This window comes from Pan paniscus, chromosome 2 (genome assembly GCF_029289425.2).
Source record: "Pan paniscus chromosome 2, NHGRI_mPanPan1-v2.0_pri, whole genome shotgun sequence".
Classification (NCBI taxonomy): domain Eukaryota; kingdom Metazoa; phylum Chordata; class Mammalia; order Primates; family Hominidae; genus Pan; species Pan paniscus.
In genome coordinates this window covers 189,310,423-189,332,131 of record NC_085926.1, presented here as the reverse complement: position 1 = coordinate 189,332,131, position 21,709 = coordinate 189,310,423, and the positions used below count along the sequence as shown (strand labels likewise).

The 21,709-nt window shown below is 35.3% G+C and overlaps 1 protein-coding gene across 2 annotated transcripts in view; it reads right to left on the bottom strand.

The window, feature by feature from the left end:
* Nucleotides 1-390: 390 nt before the first annotated feature.
* CCDC50 (coiled-coil domain containing 50) overlaps nt 391-21,709 on the bottom strand; it is a 63,281-nt gene continuing 41,962 nt past the window's right edge. Inside the window, exons 6-12 of one of the 2 annotated variants that reach the window (XM_003804460.7) lie at nt 17,083-17,610; nt 12,400-12,515; nt 11,942-11,986; nt 11,741-11,845; nt 9,848-9,927; nt 3,020-3,126; nt 391-814 (exon numbers count right to left, since the gene is read on the bottom strand). In XM_003804460.7, coding sequence (XP_003804508.1) covers nt 795-814; nt 3,020-3,126; nt 9,848-9,927; nt 11,741-11,845; nt 11,942-11,986; nt 12,400-12,515; nt 17,083-17,610 — 1,001 coding nt within the window. In that variant the 3' untranslated portion in view covers nt 391-794. The remainder of the gene's footprint in view (nt 815-3,019; nt 3,127-9,847; nt 9,928-11,740; nt 11,846-11,941; nt 11,987-12,399; nt 12,516-17,082; nt 17,611-21,709) is intronic. The other variant, XM_003804459.5, reaches the window with a different exon arrangement.

The following is a 21,709-nucleotide window of genomic DNA, read 5'->3' as shown; positions in this document are numbered from 1 at the left end:
GCAATCATCTTTCAATTCCATTTCCTTGGCTCTACAAGTAAATGAAAAAGAAGAGATGGAATACAAAGTTTTTCATATATATGAGTTAAAATTTCAGAGAACTAAATTTTTGTCAATAAACACTAATAAATGTTCCATTGCCCAGGAGCTTAGGAAAGCCTTGCTACTGAGGCAAAAGCAGAGGAGGTGTTAAAGAATGCTATCTAGGCCAATCTCCCCAAGAGGGCTGAGAAATGCAAAACCTCTACAGTCCATCTAGTCAGAATAACATATTTCAATTGCTCCAAGTGTTTCTTTTTTTAAAATACTTTATGGTTGTGCTTTTCTTAAAGAATACAAAAAGCAAAGGCTCTGTCCTTCAAAATATCATACACTAATGCAACAAAAAGCTATTTCTTATATTCTTTTATTCTGCGTTGCATCCAAACATTGTTTTACTTTGATCATTCATCTCCATAAAATTTGAATTGCTAAGTAAGGCCTACTCCCTAGATACCAAACTCCATACCTAACAAAATGGCAGTTTACAAAGGTCTTAGATACTATATCCCAAGAAGTATATGCAGCATAGAGGTGGCCAATATTCAGAAGCTACATTTTCTTATACTGCCCAAGTGATCATGAATAACCAAAACATTTGAAATGAATTAAAATTACTTATGGTCAGAAATGCACTTGAGGATAAATCCCAGGAATGCAAACACAGGAGAAAAAAAGTAAGTGTAGAATTCATTCTGTATCACCCAGTAATATTTGCTATAGTGAGTCCATTTTCAAGGCAGATTCCTAGGTTTTTAATGTTTGTAATGAAAACCTGGGGAGGGGAAGAAAAAAGGAAACACAATTAAGGAAAAACCTTTGAAACTCAAACAGCTTTTTCTCCCTGCCCAAGTAAAATAACTTTATTTCTATACATTTCTAATAGTACTTTATTCTTGATTGTGACATATATACAGAATCAATGTGTTAGTTTAGTATTATGCATCAAATGTATGTCAAAGACAGTAAGGTACTCCCCAAAAGGTGATACATGTAGTTTGAGAAAGAAAAATATGAGCTACTTCGTTAAATCGGGAACAGTGAAAATGCCACCAACTGATGGAAGTTGAGGTGGGATGTGTTGATGAAGATGTTTATAATGTCCAACTAACCTTATTTTTAAAATAATGCCTTTTGTCTTTTTCTCAGTATTGGATGCAAGTCAGAATGGGGGGGGGAAGCTTCTTAAAAATGCAAATGCTTGACAACCCCCATCCAGAGATTCTGATTTAAGTAGTCTAGAGTGTCATTTTTGCGATGGTATTTTTAAATGACAGCAGAAAATGTTATTTAAAGATATTTGGGGACATTATTATTGACTTGGAAATAACAATATCACCTAAGTCTTCAAAAATCATAACAAATAAACAGCATCAATTAATGAGATCTAATATATTTGCAAAGTCTACTGCACTGTGCAAACTTCTTTCACATATTTAATCTTTTATGATCCTGACAACTCTGACACTTTCTATTTAGACTGCCTCCATTTTGCAGATGAGGAAATTAATATAAGAAACTACCTTTTCACCATTTCATTTTACAGCTCTCATAAAAATGTACATAAGTGAACGCAGATCCTTGCAAGAGCAAATACGTTCCTCTGTCAGAGGCGTTTGAACCAGAGAGACTCCATCTTTAATAGGGGCTGGATAAAATAAGCCTGAGACCTACTGGACTCCATTCCCAGGAGGTTAGGCATTCTAGGTCACTGGATGAGATAAGGGGTTGGCACAACACACAGGTCATGAAGACCTTGCTGATAAAATAGGCTTTGGTAAAGAACCTGGCCAAAACCAAGATGGTGACAAATCTGAACTCTGGTTGTCCTCACTGCTCATTATATGCTAACTATAATGCATTAGCATGCTAAAAGACACTCCCACCAGAGCCATGACAGGTTACAGATGCCATGGGAACATCAGAAGTTACCCTATAAGGTCTATAAAGGGGAGGAACCCTCAGTTCCAGGATTTGCCCACCCCTTTCCCAGAAAACTCATGAATAATATACCCCTTGTATTAATCAGCATATAATCAAATAACCATGAAAATGGGCAACCAGCAGCCCACACTGCTGAGCAGCCATTCTTTATTCCTTTACTTTCTTAATAAACTTGCTTCTACCACTTTACTCTATGGATTTCCCTAGAATTCTTTCTTACACGAGATCCAAGAACCTTCTTCTTGGAGTCTGAATCGGGACCCTTTTCTGGAAACAAATTTTAAAGGTTTCGTCCAATTGAGGTATCCCTATTTTTTCTTTATGCTTTGTTCCATTTTTCTTTTGCATAAAAGTTATGTGGGAGGTGTGCATGCATATTTTAAATCTAATTAATAAGAGTCATGGGCAGATAGGAAACAAGAGCCACTACAGAAAATGCAGTCCTACAGATCTAAATGGAGGTCACCACCACCTTTTTAAGAATCTGATGAAAGAGCTGGGTGCGGTGGCTCATGCCTATAATCCCAGCACTTTGGGAGGCAGAGGCAGAGGGATTACTTGAGTCCAGCCTGGGGTGACATGGTAAAACCTCATCTCTACAAAAAAATACAGAAATTAGCCAAGTGTGGTGGCACATGTCTGTAATCCCAGCTACTTGGGAGGCTGAGATGGAAGGATCACTTGAACCCAGGTGGTGGAGGCTGTAGAGAGCCAAGATCATGCCACTGCATTCCAGCCTGGGCAACACAGTGAGACTCCGACTCAAAAAAAAAAAAAAAAAAAAAGTGAATTTGATGAAAGCGTTGTGCTCTCTCTCAAGGAAAATGTAAATACACAGAATATCTTACATAAAATTTAGGGTGTTCTGTTTTCTGTTTTGTTACTGTTTTAATAAATGAGGAGTTCTATAACAATGTGCTGACAGAATAACTTATTTTTCCACTCTAGTGGAACACAGAATTTGATTTTTCCACTACAACACGAGGCTTATATAAAAAAAGAAGATCCTAAACTTGACCATACGTACTCTTCTTACCTTTGTGAGAGGACTCTGATTTTGAGAAATGCCGTGTGGAACTCTGCTGGTTTGTAAAATGAGTGTAATCCGCATCTTCACCATCTGTCATGATAGGTGGTGGTGGCCTAAAAGGAATCCAGAATTTAAAGGGGCATTCTAAGTAACGCTTACTACAACTCCACCTCTTACTGGATTGCAAGCTAAAAACATTTTCTCGTGAAATGAAAAGCCAAAATGCTTCAGAATTCACACTGTAGTTCCTGGACAGCTGCATGGCCTTGAATAAATTATTTATCTTCCCGTTCCTTTGTTTTGATGTCATAATTCAATACAAACAATTATCTCCTCAACAACTAATACATGTTAGGAACTGGGCTAAATAAACAAAGATTAGTGAGATGTGACTGCTGCCATTTATAAGAAATAAACTTTGTTTTGGTAGGTCTTACCAAGTCAAAGAAAAAATAACAGAATAAAGAACAGAAAAGAAGAAAATAATAAAGCCAAGGAAGAAAGGAAAGGAAAAAAAGAAAAGAGGAAGGGTAAGAGACAGAAAGGAGGGAGGAAACAGAAACAAAATTTCCTGAGCAAAGTTCCTTTATCCACTAGGTGGCAAAACAGATCTTAATACATTTGCAAATTCTATGTAATACATTCGCAACTTTTTATGTCAAAAAATGTAAAAAAAAAAAAAAAAAGATATAATTTTTACTACTCTAAACTTTTTATTAAAATTACTTAACATAGATTTATGCAAACATGTAGCACTGAAGCAGAAAACCTCTCATTCTTTATCTCCCAAAGGTATACTCAAAGTTTGCACTAAAGGATAGCACCAGATTATCAAATTTATCAATATATCAAAGATTTATCAAATATAACCATACTGTAGGCCATTTTGTACATTTATATGTAAAATCTAGAAGGCATAAGTATTCTGAAGTTTGTAAAGTTATAGTTGGTTTGGTACAATGGGCTCTGTCATGTAAAAATAAAAGCAAGTGTTTCCAAATTTTTTATCTTGTCGCCATGCAATAAATCTTTCCCTGAGTATTCAGCATCCCGAAGAGGTCAGCATGGGATATAAACTGGTATATGTGCTGAGGACCATGCTACAGGTTCTACATAGATTATCTCAATTAACTTTCAGGACAAGTCTGTATGCTAACTATCATATACATATTTGAGTCAGATTAGGTTAGATGAGGTAAATAATCTGTCCATTTTCACACAGCTGTTAAGTGGCAGACCCAGGCCTCAAACTCAACTGGATTTCAAAACCAGTGTTCTTAACTACTCTACTACATAGGTGTGTATTTTTATCAGGAGCAGCATCATCTGTATACAAGACTATATGTATATATGTGTGTTTATATATATGCATTTGTATATTTTCAGAAGTATACTTTCATATGTTATTGTACTTATACTTTCAAATATCATTTCATGCATGTTTTATATATATATATAAAAGTAATGGAAACATAGTGAATAATGCATTTTTTCTAATTTTTATTTTTAAATCATTTGTTTACCAATATTGGAAATTAAATAGTATTTTTCTCCAATACCTGATATTTTTAACACTTATCTTTAATAAACAATGTAAGACTTGGTAGAAAAATTAAGACAAATCAATCTGACTCTAGGATTAAAGAACTTAGCTTCAAAAAGCAAACAAGTAGCTTAAGAAGTGACTCAGGCCCAAGAAAACAGGGTTAGTAGTTAGAATGACCCAGTCTGTTCTTCTCTCTTTTATTAATGTCATTAGGCAGTCAAAAATCAGAAAGACACACGTTGAGTGGGACTCACAAAAACAATCCATGATTAGTGCCTCACCATCAACTCATCAAGGAAAAGTATGCTAAAGTTATGAAACAAAGCACAGGATGCCCACAAGTTTTCTAGCATGTCCATGTAAGGATAAACAAATCAATCTAGAATGCTCTTAAGGGTACTGTTCTAGAATGCTCTTAAGAGTACTTCTTAAGTACTTCTTAAGAGTACTTCTTAAGAGTACTTCCTAAGTACTTCTTAAGAGTACTTCTTAAGAGTACTTCTTAAGAGCAATCTAGAATGCTCTTTAGAGTACTTCAGTGCTCTTAAGGGTACTGTTCTGTTTAGTTTCAGGTTACATAGACAACAAATCTTGGCTTACTGCTGCCAAGAGTCCTACACCAAATTATTTTGTTATACCTGAGACAATTGTTTTAAAGTTACAGCATATATATCCAAGTTAGAAAAATCTTATTAACCAACTTTGTTGTACAGTTTTATTGTATTAAGACTGCCTGTTTCCTACCGTTCTCATGAAATCATTTACATCTTTAATTTAGTGATACAGCCAAACACCTTTCATAATTCACTTCAAAATTCACTTCTTTAAGAAACCCTCCTAGACACTTAAACCAGGATGTCTCCCTATGTTCTTATCATCCTGTACTTTTCATCCATAGCACTTAACACAATCATAATAGTTATTTGGATAATTATTTGTTTAGATTATAAACTCATGAGAACATGACAGAGTTCATTCTTGTTGACTGATGTGTACCCCAATTATGTGTGAGCAATTATTAGGGTGCTCAATAAATACTTGATAAATGAATAAATGGAGACAAATGTATTTCACATTAATAAGAATGCACAAGGAATAAAATGAGATTTAGAAAATATTTAATTTTCCTAAGAAAAAATGCAAGTAGAATAACAAATAATATTAAAAGTATAAAATCCTGTAGTTAAAACAATTTGGAACATGGGTTGAAATTTTTTCCAGTTACAAGAGTTAGAATTCAGATTGCTAAGTGATCCTCTATTTCCTTAAAAACAGTAGAAAACTTCTTTCAACAGTGTTTTGCAGTTCTCCTCATAGAGATCTTTCACCTCCTTGGTTAGAAGTATTCCTAAGTATTTTGTGTGTGTGGTTATCGTAGATGGGATTGAGTTCTTGACTTGATTCTCAGCTTGAACCTTACTGGAATATAGAAATGCTACTGATTTTTGTACATGGATTTTGTTTCCTGAGACTATGCTTAAGTTGTTTATCAAGTCTAGGAGATCATAGATGACACAAATAAATGGAAAAGCACTCTATGCTCATGGGTCGGAAGAATCTATATTATTAAAATGTCCAGGTCAGGCGCGGTGGCTCACGCCTGTAATCCCAGCACTTTGAGAGGCCGAGGAGGGCAGATCACCTGAGGTCAGGAATTCAAGACCAGCTTTGCCAAGATGGTGAAACCCCATGTCTACTAAGTATACAAAAATTAGCTGGGCGTGGTGGTGGGTGCCTGTAATCCCAGTTACTTGGGAGGCTGAGGCAGAAGAATCACTTGAACCCAGGAGGCAGAGGTTGCAGTGAGCCCAGGTCGTGCCGCTGCACTCCAGCCTGGGTGGCAGAGTGAGACTCCGTCTCAAAAAAAAAAAAAAAAATGCCCATACTAAACAAAGCAATCCACAGATGCAACAAATTCTTATCAAATTACCAACGTCACTTTTTGCAGATTTAAAAGAAACTATTTAATTCACATGGAACCAAAAAAAGAGCCACATAGCCGAGGCAATCCTAAGCAATAAGAACAAAGGGAGGCATGACATTACCAGACTTCAAACTATACAAGGTTACAGTAACCAAAAAAGCATGGTATTGGTACAAAACCTGACACACAGACCAATGTAACAGAGTAGAGATCCCTTGAAATAAAACTGCACACCTACAACCAAGGGATTTTTGACAAAGTTGACAAAAATAAACAATAGGGAAAGGACACCTTATTCAAAAAATGGTGCTGGGAAAACTGGCTGACCATATGCAGAAGAATGAAACTGGACCCATACCTCTCACCATATACAAAAAATTCAAGACCTTAAACTATAAAAATTTTAGAAGAAAACCTAGGAAAGACTCTTCTCAACACTGGCCAAGGCAAATAATTTATGAAGACCCCAAAAACAAATATAACAAAATCAAAAACAGACAAATAGGACTTAATTAAACTAAAGATTTCTGCAAAGCAAAAGAAACTACAGAGTAAAGAGACAACCTACAGAATGGGAGAAAATATTTGCAAATTATGCATCCAACAAAGGATTAATATCTGGACTCTTTAGGGAAGTTAAACAAATGAACAAGGAAAAAACAACCCTATTAAAAAGGGAGCAAAAATATGAACAGACACTTCTCAAAACAAATACAAGCAGCCAAAAAACATGAAAAATGCTCAACATAACTAATTATCAGAGACGCAAACCAAAACCACAATGAGATACTATCTGACAACAATTAGAATGCCTATGAAAAAGTCAAACAATAACAGATGTTAGCATGGATGCAGAGAAAGGGGAACACCACTTTTACACTGTCGATGGGAATTCAGATTAGTTCAATCCCTCTGGAAAGCAGTTTGGAGACTTCTCAAAGAACTAAAAATAGAGCTACCATTACCCTGGCAATTCCATTCCATTACTGGGTATATACCCAAAAGAAAATAAATCAGTCTATCAAAAAAGACACATAAACTCGTATGTTCATCACAGCACTCTTCACAATAGCAAAGACATGGAATCAACCAAAATGCCCATCAACAGTTAATTAAAGAAAATGTGGTACATATACACTATAGACTACTACACAGCCACAAAAAAGAATGAAATCATATCATTTGCTGCAACAGGGATGCCTCTGGAGGGCATTATCCTATATGAATTAACACAGAAACAGAAAAATAAATATTGCATGTTCTCACTTATAAGTGGGAACTAAATCCTGGGTTCACATGGACTTAAAGATGTGAATAACAGACACTGGGAACACCAAAAGGAGGGAGGGAGGCAAGGGCTGAGAAACTTCCTACTGGGTACTCTGTTCACTATCTGGGTGACAAAATCAATAAAAGTACAAACCTCAGTACCACACAATATACCCTTGTAAAAAAACCTACACATGTATCCCCAGAATCTAAAATAAAAATGGCAATTTTTGAAAAATAACAACAAAAGTTAAACACACATACACAAAGAGTAGACAATTCCGTAACAGATAAAGAAATTGGATTTTTGACCATAAGTATTACTTATGTAGAGTTGTACTCTACATGAGAATTTGTGTCTCACTACTACTATTACTACACTTCAGTAATAAACATCTTGACCTAGGAAGTGCCATGTTTTTCAATCCTTGAAACCAAATATTTCTGTATAGCTAGCTAAACTTTTCCAACATGATTAAATGTGAAAGAGGAAAACCACAGATTCTAACCAGAAAGTATACATTCTGATATTAGTTGTGCAAGGTATCTACATATGCAAGATATATAAGCTTTAACTTTTAACTATGAAAATACAGGTTTCATAAAATTCTTCATTTTTTTGGTCATATATACAACCCTGCTAAAATGACATTTAAAGACAAATGTTCCTCTAAGGTAAAAACAAAAATTTCTATTCTACTAGCCCTAAGTCACTTTTCATTCATTTATAATAGCCATTTTTAATACACGATCATTTGATTATTCACTCTTTCAGTATGCCAAATATTTCTAAAGTATCTATTACATTCCAAAAACTTGTTTTCAGACTTTAATAAACTTTCTTAAGAAATCATCCAGTACTGTTCCATCATATATGCTGTCAATGGTATTAGTATTCTAAAGAGGCCAAGGATCTGAAGACTGCAGAATTAAGCCTAAAGATGATTTAAATTCATTTGACTAAAAAAAGGATAATAATCCAGATTTATTTACTTACTAAGAACAGATTAGCTGCTGCTTCTTTTACTTGGATACTTTGGGAATGTACTAACCTATAGAGTTCTAAGAAAATGTTTGGCATGTGCTTAACCAAAAGCTACAACAGAAACAGATTTTATATAACTAGACAGAATATGCCACTATTCTTCTCAGAGCAATACAAACCCAATGTAATTTTCTGAAAGATTATCTTCTGAAAGCAAATGAGTTTTAAAATAGAGGATTACTTTTTAAGGACACTAAATACATTCACTTGAAGGAAACAAGTCTAGGAGCTTCAATGTGGGCATGAGTAGCAACAACAGTGTCAATTATTCAATGAAATAAACGTTATGTTTCAAGAATTAACAAATAATCAAGAATAAAATTCAAATTTGAATAATTCAGAGTTTTCAAAATTTTAAACTTCGTGTTACTTTTTTGTCTTGTTTTTAATATCTTTTTCTTCACATTCCAATCATGTTTTATTTCGAAAGGCAACAAAAAGCAATTAAAAAAAAAAGAGGTTACTTCCCCAGAGACTTAAATGTTGACAACTGGAGGCAGAAAGACAGCAGCTGCTCCATAACTATTATGGACGACTGTTTGAGATAAATCAGAAAGTATGTACACCATAGCCACAGCTATTTGTCGAGTGGGATTTAGACAGTCTGCAAGGATTCAAGATTTTGTCAAGGACACTGAGACTCAGAAAGAAATGAGTTTGAGCATGTGCAAATGGCATGCACATATCAGTGTGGCTATGAAACCCGGTAAAAATTTAAAACTCGAAATTTTATTTAGGAAAAAAAATCACTCTCATTCCCCAAGCTGAAAGCATAAATTCAGTGAATGCAGAGATAAGAATCAGTCCTAACAAAAAGTACACTCTTCCTTATCCACCCCAACTTTTGTAAAATTCTGATTTGATGTGCACAACTCAATTTAAGACTGGAAATAAAGTTCTAAAAATAACCCTGAATGTCTTGACACTACCTCACAAATGCAGATTTTTGGATCTCCTCTCCAAAAAACATACACTCTTCTTAGGGAACTGACATCTCCTTACTCACCCCAAAGTCAACTTCCTCATTTTTCTTTTCAGGTGTCAGCTTACCGTGCTGGCCTTTCATTCTTAGAATGGTGAGGTTCATCACTCTCTTTTGACTTTGAATTTGCTGCTTTAGCTGTTTTTGGCTATGGACAAATATACAAACAAACAAACAAAAATAACACACACATACAATCCGGAATCATCAAACAAAGGGAAAGATTAAGTTTAAAGTATGTTTATCATGCCAAGCTCTTCCTTAGTAATTTCAGATTAATTATATTTAGTTGAGCAACATAAAATATTTTTATATATAGCCACTCCAGAGGTAAAAAATTTATAGCTGCAAAGGTAGGCTTTGGGCTTACATGGAAGGTGTAATTTAGCCCACTCATCTGAAAGCCTTAGAGCAGCCAGAGGAATGGGCTAAACACACAGGAACATGCTTCCCTAGATGGGTGTGCTTGGCCACTGATTATTAACATAATAGCTACACAGTAATTGACAAGAACCAGTGCACGCCCAGAGTCTATGGAATCCAGGTTTGTGCACTCAAACTTATTTCTGCACACCTGTCTTAGGCTGATTTCCAGCCAGTAAACTAAGGCACATTCAAGTCAACTTTTCCAAGAGAGGAACTGTATCAGTACCAGTTATAAAATAAAAATTACAGAAGTCATGATGATACCTGCTAGAGATGTGGCCATTGCCTTCTGACACGCTTGATTCCTAATCCTTAAATACTTACCCTTTCCTAGTTAAGGTAGCAAAGAATCTGAGAAACTCCTGGGTAATTATTTGTGGCTTAATTTATTTAACAGAAGTATTTGGGAATCCTTGACTAAAACAGTATATTAGAAAAAATCTTGAATTACTGAGTTAGTTAAGGGAGAGCTAAATATACATAATTAATATGAGAATAATACATTCATTGTTTTGAGACTAACTTGTGGGTAACTGAGCAACAGGAAAGAGTACAGCAATACTATTAGCAGGGTTTCTACACCTTTTTCCTCACAACCATTACTGAGACTGTGAGGTGGGACCAGAAACCCAATGGAGGAATTTGTTCGAGAGAGACCAGTGCTAAACACCAACTGTATAAGGAATACACAACCTAGGTTTCATTCTTCTGGGCCTAAACTCCCTCCCTAAAAACCCTGTATTGTACGAATTCTCTCCCTATTCCTCTGCTCTTTTTCCACCTAGCTTGACCTTCTATTTGTTAGCTGTCTACACTTTGTCTTCCTCTCTACATTATACACTACTATCAGGAAAAATGTCTTTGTCTTTCCATGGAGGTCCAAAGTGTTGTCTTATGCGCTGTCACTGATGAATAAAGTCTGCTAAACTGGAACTCGCAATTACCGCAGCAAAATGAATTGCAGTAACTGCTTATTTTGTCTACAATTTCTGATCAACGAGGGGAAAGATAACAGTCCAAACTCATGCTAGATAGGTCTTGCACTGTGACATAAATAATAATTGTTGGTGATAAGTATGTATCTTTCAGTCTGCCACAAACCATGTTACATCAAAGGAAAGAGAAACGGATACATGATAGAGATGAAAGATAATATAAGCACAAAGAAAGTAGAGACGGGAAGAGAAGTTCATTGTGGAAAATATGAAAGCATGTGAAAATGCTATATTCTTCTACAATCAAAGTACTGTATATGAAAACTAAGACTGTTCATGACCAGAAGCACTTGCATTTCACTCCGTCTTAAAGGGAACAGAATGAGTTTTCAATCTTAGCAGTAACTTTTTACATATGTTCAAAAATTCAGTGATTTTTCATGGTGATGGAATCTTCACAGATCAGATTCACATATGCAATACAGATAATTTATATATTCATATATCCTAAATATATTTGCAGAGCTTAACTCAAAAGCAGAGTCCCCTTTTCATTTCTAATTTTATTTCTAATTAGAAAACAAACAAAACACACTCTACCTTCCACTCGGGGTCTTGCTTTCTTTTGTCCAAAGATGATCTCTCCCGCTCCTTGGCTTTTTTGTAAGCTTTCTTTTCTTCAGCCATTAGAAGTCGAGCGATTTCCTAAACAAAATACAGTCAATATCATTAACTGCAGAGGTGCAGATAGAAATATACTAGGATATTTCCAAAGAATATCAGCTAAACTCATTAACTTACTTCATCTTGAGCTACTTGAGCGGCTCTCATGTCCACCTGGGTAGCCTATGATATCAAAAATACAAAAACAAAGAATTTAATTGGAATCTATGTTGTGCATTTTCAGTATCTTGTACAAAATAAGCTGGTTTTTGAAAATAATTGTGACTCATGTTCCTGAGGTTGATAATCAGTTGGTATGCTTTCACCAGCCAGAGCAGGAGCTCTTTTTATCAAATCCTACAGCAGGGTTATGGAGAACAATCATGGAGATGGAGAAATGGAGTTATGGACTTTGCTGCTAATGCTTACTCACTAAGCAAAAGTGGATACTCTATTCCTATTGTCTTGATTTTTCCACTCATAAAAAAAGGTTTCTCAATTGATAGAGGACTATTAATATAATTTCAAGATGGACTAAATTCACACAAAAAAATACCCATCAATATATCTAAACTTTTGCCTTAAAATTTGCTCACCAAAAGTTCTTCTTCTTGCAGTTTTCTGGCAATTTCAGCATCATACCATTCCTGATCCCTGTGTGCCATTCGTGATGGAGTAGATACAGCTTCTTTCGTCACTCTTGGCTTCATTCCTTTAAAAAAAAAAAAAAACTCAATGTAATAAAACAACCGAGGATGTTTTCTGAAAAGTTAAGAAATTTAAGATAAAGGAGATTTTTCTTTAGTAGCTAACAATGACAATACTACCTCTACTCCAGAATACAGTGTGGGGTGCATTAAAAATATTTTTGCCCTAGGAATGGAAGTGGCAATGTAGATAATGCATACATTTAAACAAAGATATCTAAGCAAGCCTGCCTGGTAAAAAGTCCCCTCTCACATAGTTTCCGCAACAGCAGAAATTTATGTAAGAAGTTGCAAGTGAGGCCCTGGAAAAATACAAAGTGAAAAAAAAGTCTTGAAAATAAAAATAATTTAAAGAAAAGCAAATTACAGAGTCAGTTTAAAAGAGGCTAAGCTGTCAAGGCTGGAGGAGAGGAGAGGCTTCTTTCTATTTATCTCAGCCTGCATATTTACTACTTCCGAGGGAGCAGGAACAGCAGCACCTGGTAGTCATGTGATAATACCTGTGAGACAAGCAGTGGTCCTGCTATGGCTTTTGCTCTGAGAGTAAATAAACCCACTCGCTTTAGATCTTCCCCACAGCTTTGATCAGACTGATAGCACTGTGACATCTTAGGGAAAATATAATCAGAGCTATATTGAGAGCACAATGACCAGAGTTCTACTCCAATTTATTCCTATAAAGCAATTCTGGCTTTAAACTTTTACTTGACAGTGTGAGTGTATTATATTCAGAATTAATAAAAATTTTGAATACAGTGAACAAGATTACTCATCTGAAATAGTTCATTTCAGTAAATTAACTATTCAGAGGAGAAAGAAAATGTACTCCTGATTGTCTCTTTATGCCAGGGGTTGTCAATCAGGGCTATATATTCGAATCACATGAGGGTGCTTTGAACACGTATAAAAATATTTGCCCCAACCCCCACAGATTCTAAATTAAGTAGCCTGGGTGTGCCCTGTCCTTGAGTAAGTTTGTTTTAAATCTCCCCAGTTCATTCTTACTTGCAATTAATATTGGCATCACCTGTTTAGTGTATTATGTCCATTAAAATTACTGTAAATTAAAATGATTTTTGTCAAAATCCCTCACCACACTTGACTCACTTGCTGTTAATTTTTAAAAAAATAAAATACACGTAAACACTGGGCAAATGATGAGAATGTAAGTATTTTGTGAAGCCTACCTTTGTACAACTTTCAACCTGGCTTCTGCGGCTTCAGAAGCCACAGACTCATACACATCTGTATTTCCTACAAAGAAAGACTAGTAAACATGGCTTTCTTAGCTTCAGACCTAATAGAACCTGATTGCACAGACCACTTCAAATCATCTCTAGAGCCACTGAGTCTTATGCTGGGCTGGGCTTAATCTAGATTTCTAAGTGGTTTGGGACAGCAAAAAAAACAAAAAACAAAACAAAACAAAAAAAACAGTGGCATAGTCCCAAGAGTGGACCATCTGAAACAGAATATAAATCTCCCTGAGTTATTTAGCTTAGTCAGAACTAGGAAGGCAGATTTCAGAGAAAATGAAATTAGATAAGGAACTCAGTACCGGGCAATGTCACTGGACAAGATAGTCTGCTATATAAACCATGTTCCAATCTATAGAAAAAATGATACTTCAATAAGCAGCCCAAAGCTTAATTAAGGATGACGGAACATGCCTACCTCCTTCACTTTTGCCATACAGTGAAATAATACAGTGGGATGTGCTCAAATTTCAAGAGACCAAATTTTCTCCACTATTATGCCTCCTAAAGTACACCACAGAATTAGCCAAGAAGATTTTTCACTTTCAGTTTTATTAAAGACACATGTTTTAAATTCTACCAAAGACAATATTCCATTGAATAGTCTAATTGTTTTGACAGGGTGATAAGACTGTAACCTCTGGCAGTTAAAAAGAGAATGATGACTTAGTAAGAGTCAGAATCTGAGGTAATATCTCTCAGTTCCAAATATTTAGAGGGGAAATGGTTTATTTAAACCCTTGATGTATCACTGGAATCTGTAAATCTCATTAAGTAGAAAATCTCCACAGCCTGGAATACTAAATTTCTGCACTGTCAGGATGCCCATTCTCTGCAGTGTCCTCTGGACCCAAGGTGACAAAAATTTTTGTAAGGATATAGAAAAAGAACTCACAGTGCAGTGTAAGGCCGTCATTAAACAAAGATGTCCAAAAATTTTTTTAATGTAATTAACTGAAGGAAATTAACAGACTAGCTTCCCTCATCTCAGTATCCTAAACAGACTCTAGAAACTAGCTTTCAAAAAATCAGGTGAGTGGTATTTTCAAGTTCCATATATATCTTAATTTAACACTTCCTTGTCTTTTTGTTCATCATCCTTCAGATGGAGAACACAAGAACATCCTTAAATGAACATAAAACTTCAGCCTTAAATAAATTTACAGAATAAAATTGTTGAAAGTACTGACAGTCAAGATAAATTTATTCTGAGCTTGGAATAAGGTAAAATGATAGATTCTTTTTGATATCATGTAAGAGTATTTGTAATAAGCCAGTCTGACATTTAGGGAATGCCACAGTATATCTGACTAACAATTCACAGCAGAACAGTGCAGATATTTTATGGCCCTGTGAGTTTAGAAGTTAACCTGCAGAAAATGATGAGCCATTAAGAATTTATAGTCCAATAGAGAAGTAACTCCAAAGGTTAAGTACCCATTGCCCTGTAGAAAGTTATCTTATACTGAATTTAAAATTTTATTTTGCACTCCCTTTCAACTGATTCTATTAATGCTGCTCTGCAAATGCTCTTAGAACCAGCTCCATGTCATCCTGCTAGTTTCTTCATTATTAATATAAGTTTGGCCTGTCCTAACAACTTTAAGAATTGTGCTTTTACAACAGCAAGAATAGATGCCACTACCTAGTAATTATATTTTAATGTAATCCTCTGACCTGTTCCAGGGAGTTACAAAATCAAATGCCTACAGGGGCTAGAAAGGTAAAATATGAAAAGCAAGCTGAATATAAAATGATAGAAAAGCAGCAGCTCATGTTGTAGTCATTTTAATATCTGCCTGATAACATTGTTTTTTAATCCCTTGTGCTGGCAAAATAAAAAACAAAACATTTGCAATTCCAGTAGTGGAGCCTGTGAGTCAGCGTTTAGTGTCATGCTTCCTCAGCCTATTTAAAATATCCTGGAGCATAACTAAAAGCCATAAAGCCTAACTAGCCCTCAGAGCACTCGTGAAAGTCAGATTCACAGAAGCAGAAACGTAGAGGTCAGTGTACATCATTCTTCCTCCATACTTCCCCCACACCTTTGGAACTTGTAAACCTCAAAATGCTAGGGGTGTAACTTCCTCATAAACCTACTCAAGACAGATTATATCACACTTTCCTCTATTTTTCCGCAGCTCTTTACGTCTTCCTAACAAAGTGTATCTAGTTTGGAATTGTTTACAAAGCCATCTTTCTGGCTGAAATCCAAGCACAAAGCCTAAGACAAGGATATTTGTGGCAGCTACTCAGAATGGCTTCTGGAACTAAATTTTAATTTTCTGCATAACCAAGTCCTTCAATAAGAAATAACATGACAGGAAAAACCAACTTAACCTGAATCTGCAACCTAGAAACAAGTTCTCTGACCACAGATAGAGCTTGACTGGCTCCTTGGTACTATGATTCCTAGTGTTACAGACACATGGAAAACATCACCTCAGCAGTTTATAGAAAATAGAGCCATTACTGTGTCAATGATGGACTTCAGAGTTAAGCCTCAGGGGTGCCAGAAATTTGAGGTTTATCTATAATATTTACCTCATTCTTATATAGGTACCAAGAACTTACCTGTATTGGTACTTTAGAACACCAACTGTAGAGTTAGAGCTGGAGAAAGTTACAGCATAAAAAGTAACTTACTGCAATGACTTTAAACTTTTAAGTTCCTAAGAATCCACCTCCAGGTCTAAAACATGTCCAAACTGCCAGGCCTCACTCCAGAGATGATAATACATGTGAAACCCAGACATTTCCATTTTTAGTTAACAGCTGATTCTGATGAAAATGAACTGAGGCATATTATTTGAAAAATACTTTCTTAAAAGACTGCCTATCCAACTCCTCATTTTACAAATGAGAAAGATGAGGTCTAAAAAATACAGTATTTCCGGCTCTATCGGCCTTTTAGTTAGACAAACACTATCAAGACAGGCTCATCAGCTCTTCTGGGTTCACCGAAGTAAAACCAGAAATTCAGGAGTTTTGATTTGGTATCAGAATCTCTGATACACAGTCTCGGTAAATGAAGAACTATATCTGGAATGGGTACCTCTAATACAACCTGGGCATGGAATAACTCTCCAAGAAATCAGTGCATTCTCACAGAAGGGAAAAGTTACAAATATTTTCCTTCTTCTTACAGACCTGAGATTAAGTGTATACCTTTTATAATATGTTGCTCTAGGATTTATTTCAAAGTCATGAGCATGAACTGGAGAGAAAGAAAGGTTGCTTAAGATACTTATTAAATTCATTGGTTTGTAGTTATATACATGATACCAGGACTTCCATCGAGACTGTCCTCTATTACCTGTGTCATGGAGGTGGAGCTGCTCCTCACTCTCTGAGAATGGAGGAGTCCTGGGCCTGTGTCTCCTTTTTCTGTGCTCACCTTGCCCATGGTCCCTCCCATATACAACTTCCTTGCAGTGAAGCCCTGCTTTTTGTGAGGACTTGGGTGAAAGTCGATCTTGGTGTCGAGACTGTTTTTCCCAATTTCGAGTCTGATGGTTATTCTTAGTCTCCCAGTCATCACATTCAGTGCTCAGAAACACTTCACCACTGATCGTGGGAAGCAGAGGTCTCCGAGGCCTCTCCTGAGTGGACCGTTTCCTTTCATGCTGCTCATTGTTAATATGGGGATTGTCCCTCCCTTTGCCCGAGCTAGAGGATGACAGGGATCTCTTCGATGAGCAATGTTGTTCTGGCTCTTCCAAGTTCTCCAGTGGATGTTCTGCTTTCTCTTTCTTCTGCTTCACAGTCCTTCCATCTCTTTGGAGTCTACAAGGTCTTGAGAATCCAGAACCCAATTCCCTGGCCCTCCTTGACCCTGGTTGGTCTGAGTGGAGGCAGAGGGATGTGAAAAATAAAAATGCAGATTAATTTAATGAGAGTTAGGAACTCACTACACAGGGGGGAGTCTGGGCTCCAGTTTAACGTACTTTAAAAATGGAGAAAATTGCTTTTTCAACTTAAATTGAGAAGAGGGGATGAGCATTACTGAAACAGTTCATGCATACCTAAAGAATTCTGGGTACATAGCCAAAATGGTAAGAAACTAAAGTGAAACAAATGTGAAAGAAGAGCTTGATCACGATTAGGTAGAGCTAACAACACTTTAATATTTGCCAATAACAAAATTATAGCCATTAAACATTAAGTTCTATTTATAAACCAATTTGAAACTAGTATAGAGTAAAAAGTAGAGGTTGAGGAATCTTGTAAAACAAAAAAATTAAGCTTTGTAATTTCAGACAGAGGCTTTCAAATATTCTTACTGGAAATGCCAATAAAACTATCAGAATATTGCTAGTTTCTCTTGAGTTCAGAGGAATGATCCACAGATTTTTAAATGCCTCCATCTGCCCACTTTATGTGGCCAAAGCAAACATACCCAGTCACTTCAGAAATTAGCCCTCTATTACAGTTCAATGTAAAAGAGGATCAAGTAGATGAGAATTTTGAGTTCATGACCCTGTTATCTGTAGATAATTCTGTTCTCAATCTTAGTTGAAACTTGGCAAAGGAAAAAAATTCAAAGGGTTGCCTTGATGGAATATATAAAAAGGAGTCGCTTCCTAAATACATTTCAAAAAACTGTATGATATTGTATTCTTTGTATAAAAATATAATATATGCTAAGTATATGTCCCAAAATTTAATATAAACTTCAAAAACAGCACAAAAATAATTCTTTTTCACGTCTTTTTTAGGCACAAGTATAATGTGAAGACAAAGGCAGCAAATTCATATGCACTTTATAAGAGTATACTGATTTTAACACTTTCTAAAACTTTTACTATGTTTTGGAAATAACAACAAAAAATCCCAATTCCATGGAAAATTGCTATGAAAGCTAAGATTCCCCGATGGAATTAACCACTTGCTGAACTGCATTTGAAAGAGCTACCCTAAGTTGATGAGATGTAAAGAAAATAAAAAACTATACGTTTTCCTTTAAACTGTTTCATTTGATATTAATCTGTTAAAGGAACAGAGCAAGAAAGAGGTATGTGCTAAATGTACCAATTATGTAAGTTTCCATTAAAAACCTCAAATTGTTTCCTCTTGTGCTTTCCAGAAGAAAAGAAAGCTTGCTTCCAAAGACAATACTAAATTAAAAATTGTTTTCTAAACAGTCTGTAGAAGTATTTATCTTCATCATTTATGGGTAAGTTTTATTTTACATAAAATCAAAAGCAAAACAGAAGAATTACCCGGTGATAAAAACAAATTATCTGCTCTTTTAAATAAACTATTATTTTAAGACTATCGTGACAACATGAGAATCAAGTGACTACTGCTGTAAATTTATATAATACAGACCAGCTACTTAAATGATGACCACATCCGGGGAACAATGGTTTACAGTGTTAATAAAAATGTGCTCACTCAGAGTTGCACAAGTGAAGTCCACCTTCCAGCTCAAAATAAACAAAAAGAATTGGGTTTTGACATGAATTTGTGATATTATGATTTTTAATTCCTTCTAAATAGTTAATAGATATTCATAGTTTTACTTTTAGGAAATATGCTGCAGGAATTATTACAGAGCTGTTACTACATTTTTACAGAGCTGACTGAAAAAATTTATTCTCTAATCATAAATTTGCTGTGACAGCTTTAAATCTTGGAAAGAAAAAAATGTGAGGAATCTATTTGAATGCTTTAAAACCTCATACAGTTGAGGATTGAGACCTGTATGTTTCTTGAGACCAAGTTATTTGGCAAATATAACTTACTCCCTCACTGCCAAAACATACATAGGTATTATGTATTGGCATATACATAATATATATATACACACACACACACATATTTATACACATATATATCTGCATTTTATATGAGTGCCTCCATGTTTGGCTTTCAAAATAAGATACACAAAATATTACATTATACACATATAACACTGATATATGTATAAATAAGTACTTCACCAAAATTGCATTATTTGATCTTCTCAAATCCAAATGAAGGATTTACTTTTATAATCTCCATTTTATTTAGTACGTAACTTCATTAAAATTAATATTGTTCTTAGGAGGGGACAGGACTTGAACCACAGTCCTATGACTCCAAAGACCACGACTTAAAAAATCACTAATATGACTTCAATAAGTGGCTTTGAAAGAAAAACATGGATTCATTAATAAATAATATATATCATTTGAGTTGATATAAATTGGACAAATGTTTTTATACAATTTCAAATTTGTAGAAAATCCATAATCATTCTAATAGATAATGTATTAAAGTTTGAGTTAAAAGTTGAAAAATTGACCATTTCTGTAATGATATACTGTGATTACCATGCAAGTAAGGCAAAAAATCAAATAGATATACAAAGGCATACAGAGAAGTATAATGAAAGAATATCCCAGGTGTGTTGGAAAAGGACCACTGCAAAGACCAGAAGGATTATTTTGTAAATATGAGTTGAACTATAATATGGTTTCTGTGGAACTGCACTTGGTCTAACACAGGGGCATATTAATGAGGACTCCATGTTCAACAAAACATAACCTCCCAATAACAACACAGCTGAGGCAAGAGAAATTTCAGTATTTACATACACATGTTCAGGAGGTCACCACTTCCTGTTCCTCAAAACTCCCTCAAAGTCTGTCTCTCCCCAAAGAAACAAGCATATACGCCACTCTCTACAAATTTATCGGAGTAATTAAAATAAATATAAAATACTTTTAAAAGCTTTTATGTGTCCCTGAAAAACCACTTAATTCTTAACATAGTCTCCTGCCCTAGAGAAACAAATCAGGATGACAGTACTCTGATCAAAAAAACAGGTTTGAGTCTCAATTCAAGTCAGTATAAGGCTTTAACAGGGGAATGCTAAAATTAACAGTTTAATGCATTTAATTCCTTGTCATCCTAATGTTTTTACAGACTGAACAGTTTAAAATAATAACATTTACAGTGAATATACCTTCAAAGCAGACTTTTTAAAAAAGGGAAAAACACCAGGCCACATTTCTAAGATTTAAATTGAAGGTGAAGAGTAACACTTTGCTTTCTTAGTACAGCAAAATGTGGCAATAATTTTTCTTTTTAAATGACATAACATATAGATTCATCAGAAAAACCAGCATAAAGAAAATGGCTATCAAAAAAGAGATGAGTGTTTTACATACAGAGGAAGACCATATCAAGCAATAAATTGTGAATCAGCCTGCTTACTAAAAAGGCTGAGCTCTACTGATTATGGTAAATTTAGAGCAGAAAATGTTACTGGGCAAAATTATACTCAAACTATAATAATCCCATCATCTACATATACACTGCTTTCATTCTACTCATCAGAGAAACACATATTTACCTTTTATAATGGAATTACAGAAAAGCAGTTGATGACTGGTTTGCAAGGCCCTTCAGGATCACTGACCTGAAATTCCTGACTCTCTGAAAGTTGCCTTTAGGTTTTGTTCACTTGTGATCCTAAGTATTGGTCTTCAAGCTGAATTTCATTAAATACTGACACTTGAAACTACAGGAAACATCTTTCCTTTGACAAGTCTTTGAGAAGGACTCGACAACACTTGCAAATACTCATTTCCCAACACATTTTTAAGATAAAGAATCACCACAACTGCCACCACCACACCATCACCATCACCATCACCACCCTGCAAAGCAGGCACCAGAGAAGCGAAACTGAGGGAATCATCCCCTCAGAAATCATACTATATGGTAATCAAATAGCAAAGAAAGGATCAAAAGAAAAAAATGAACATGGAAATCTTAAAATTTAATATTGCTTGTCATCAGCAGGCTAAACCATCGGCCTAGGTTTAAAAGGCAAGAAAGCACAGAACAAAGCTTTGTTACCCAGTAACTGATGCATGGTATACCTTCTTTCTTCATACCACTTTCCTGCTTCAAACAGTACTTTCCAGACTTCTTGAGAAAGGTTAAGTCCA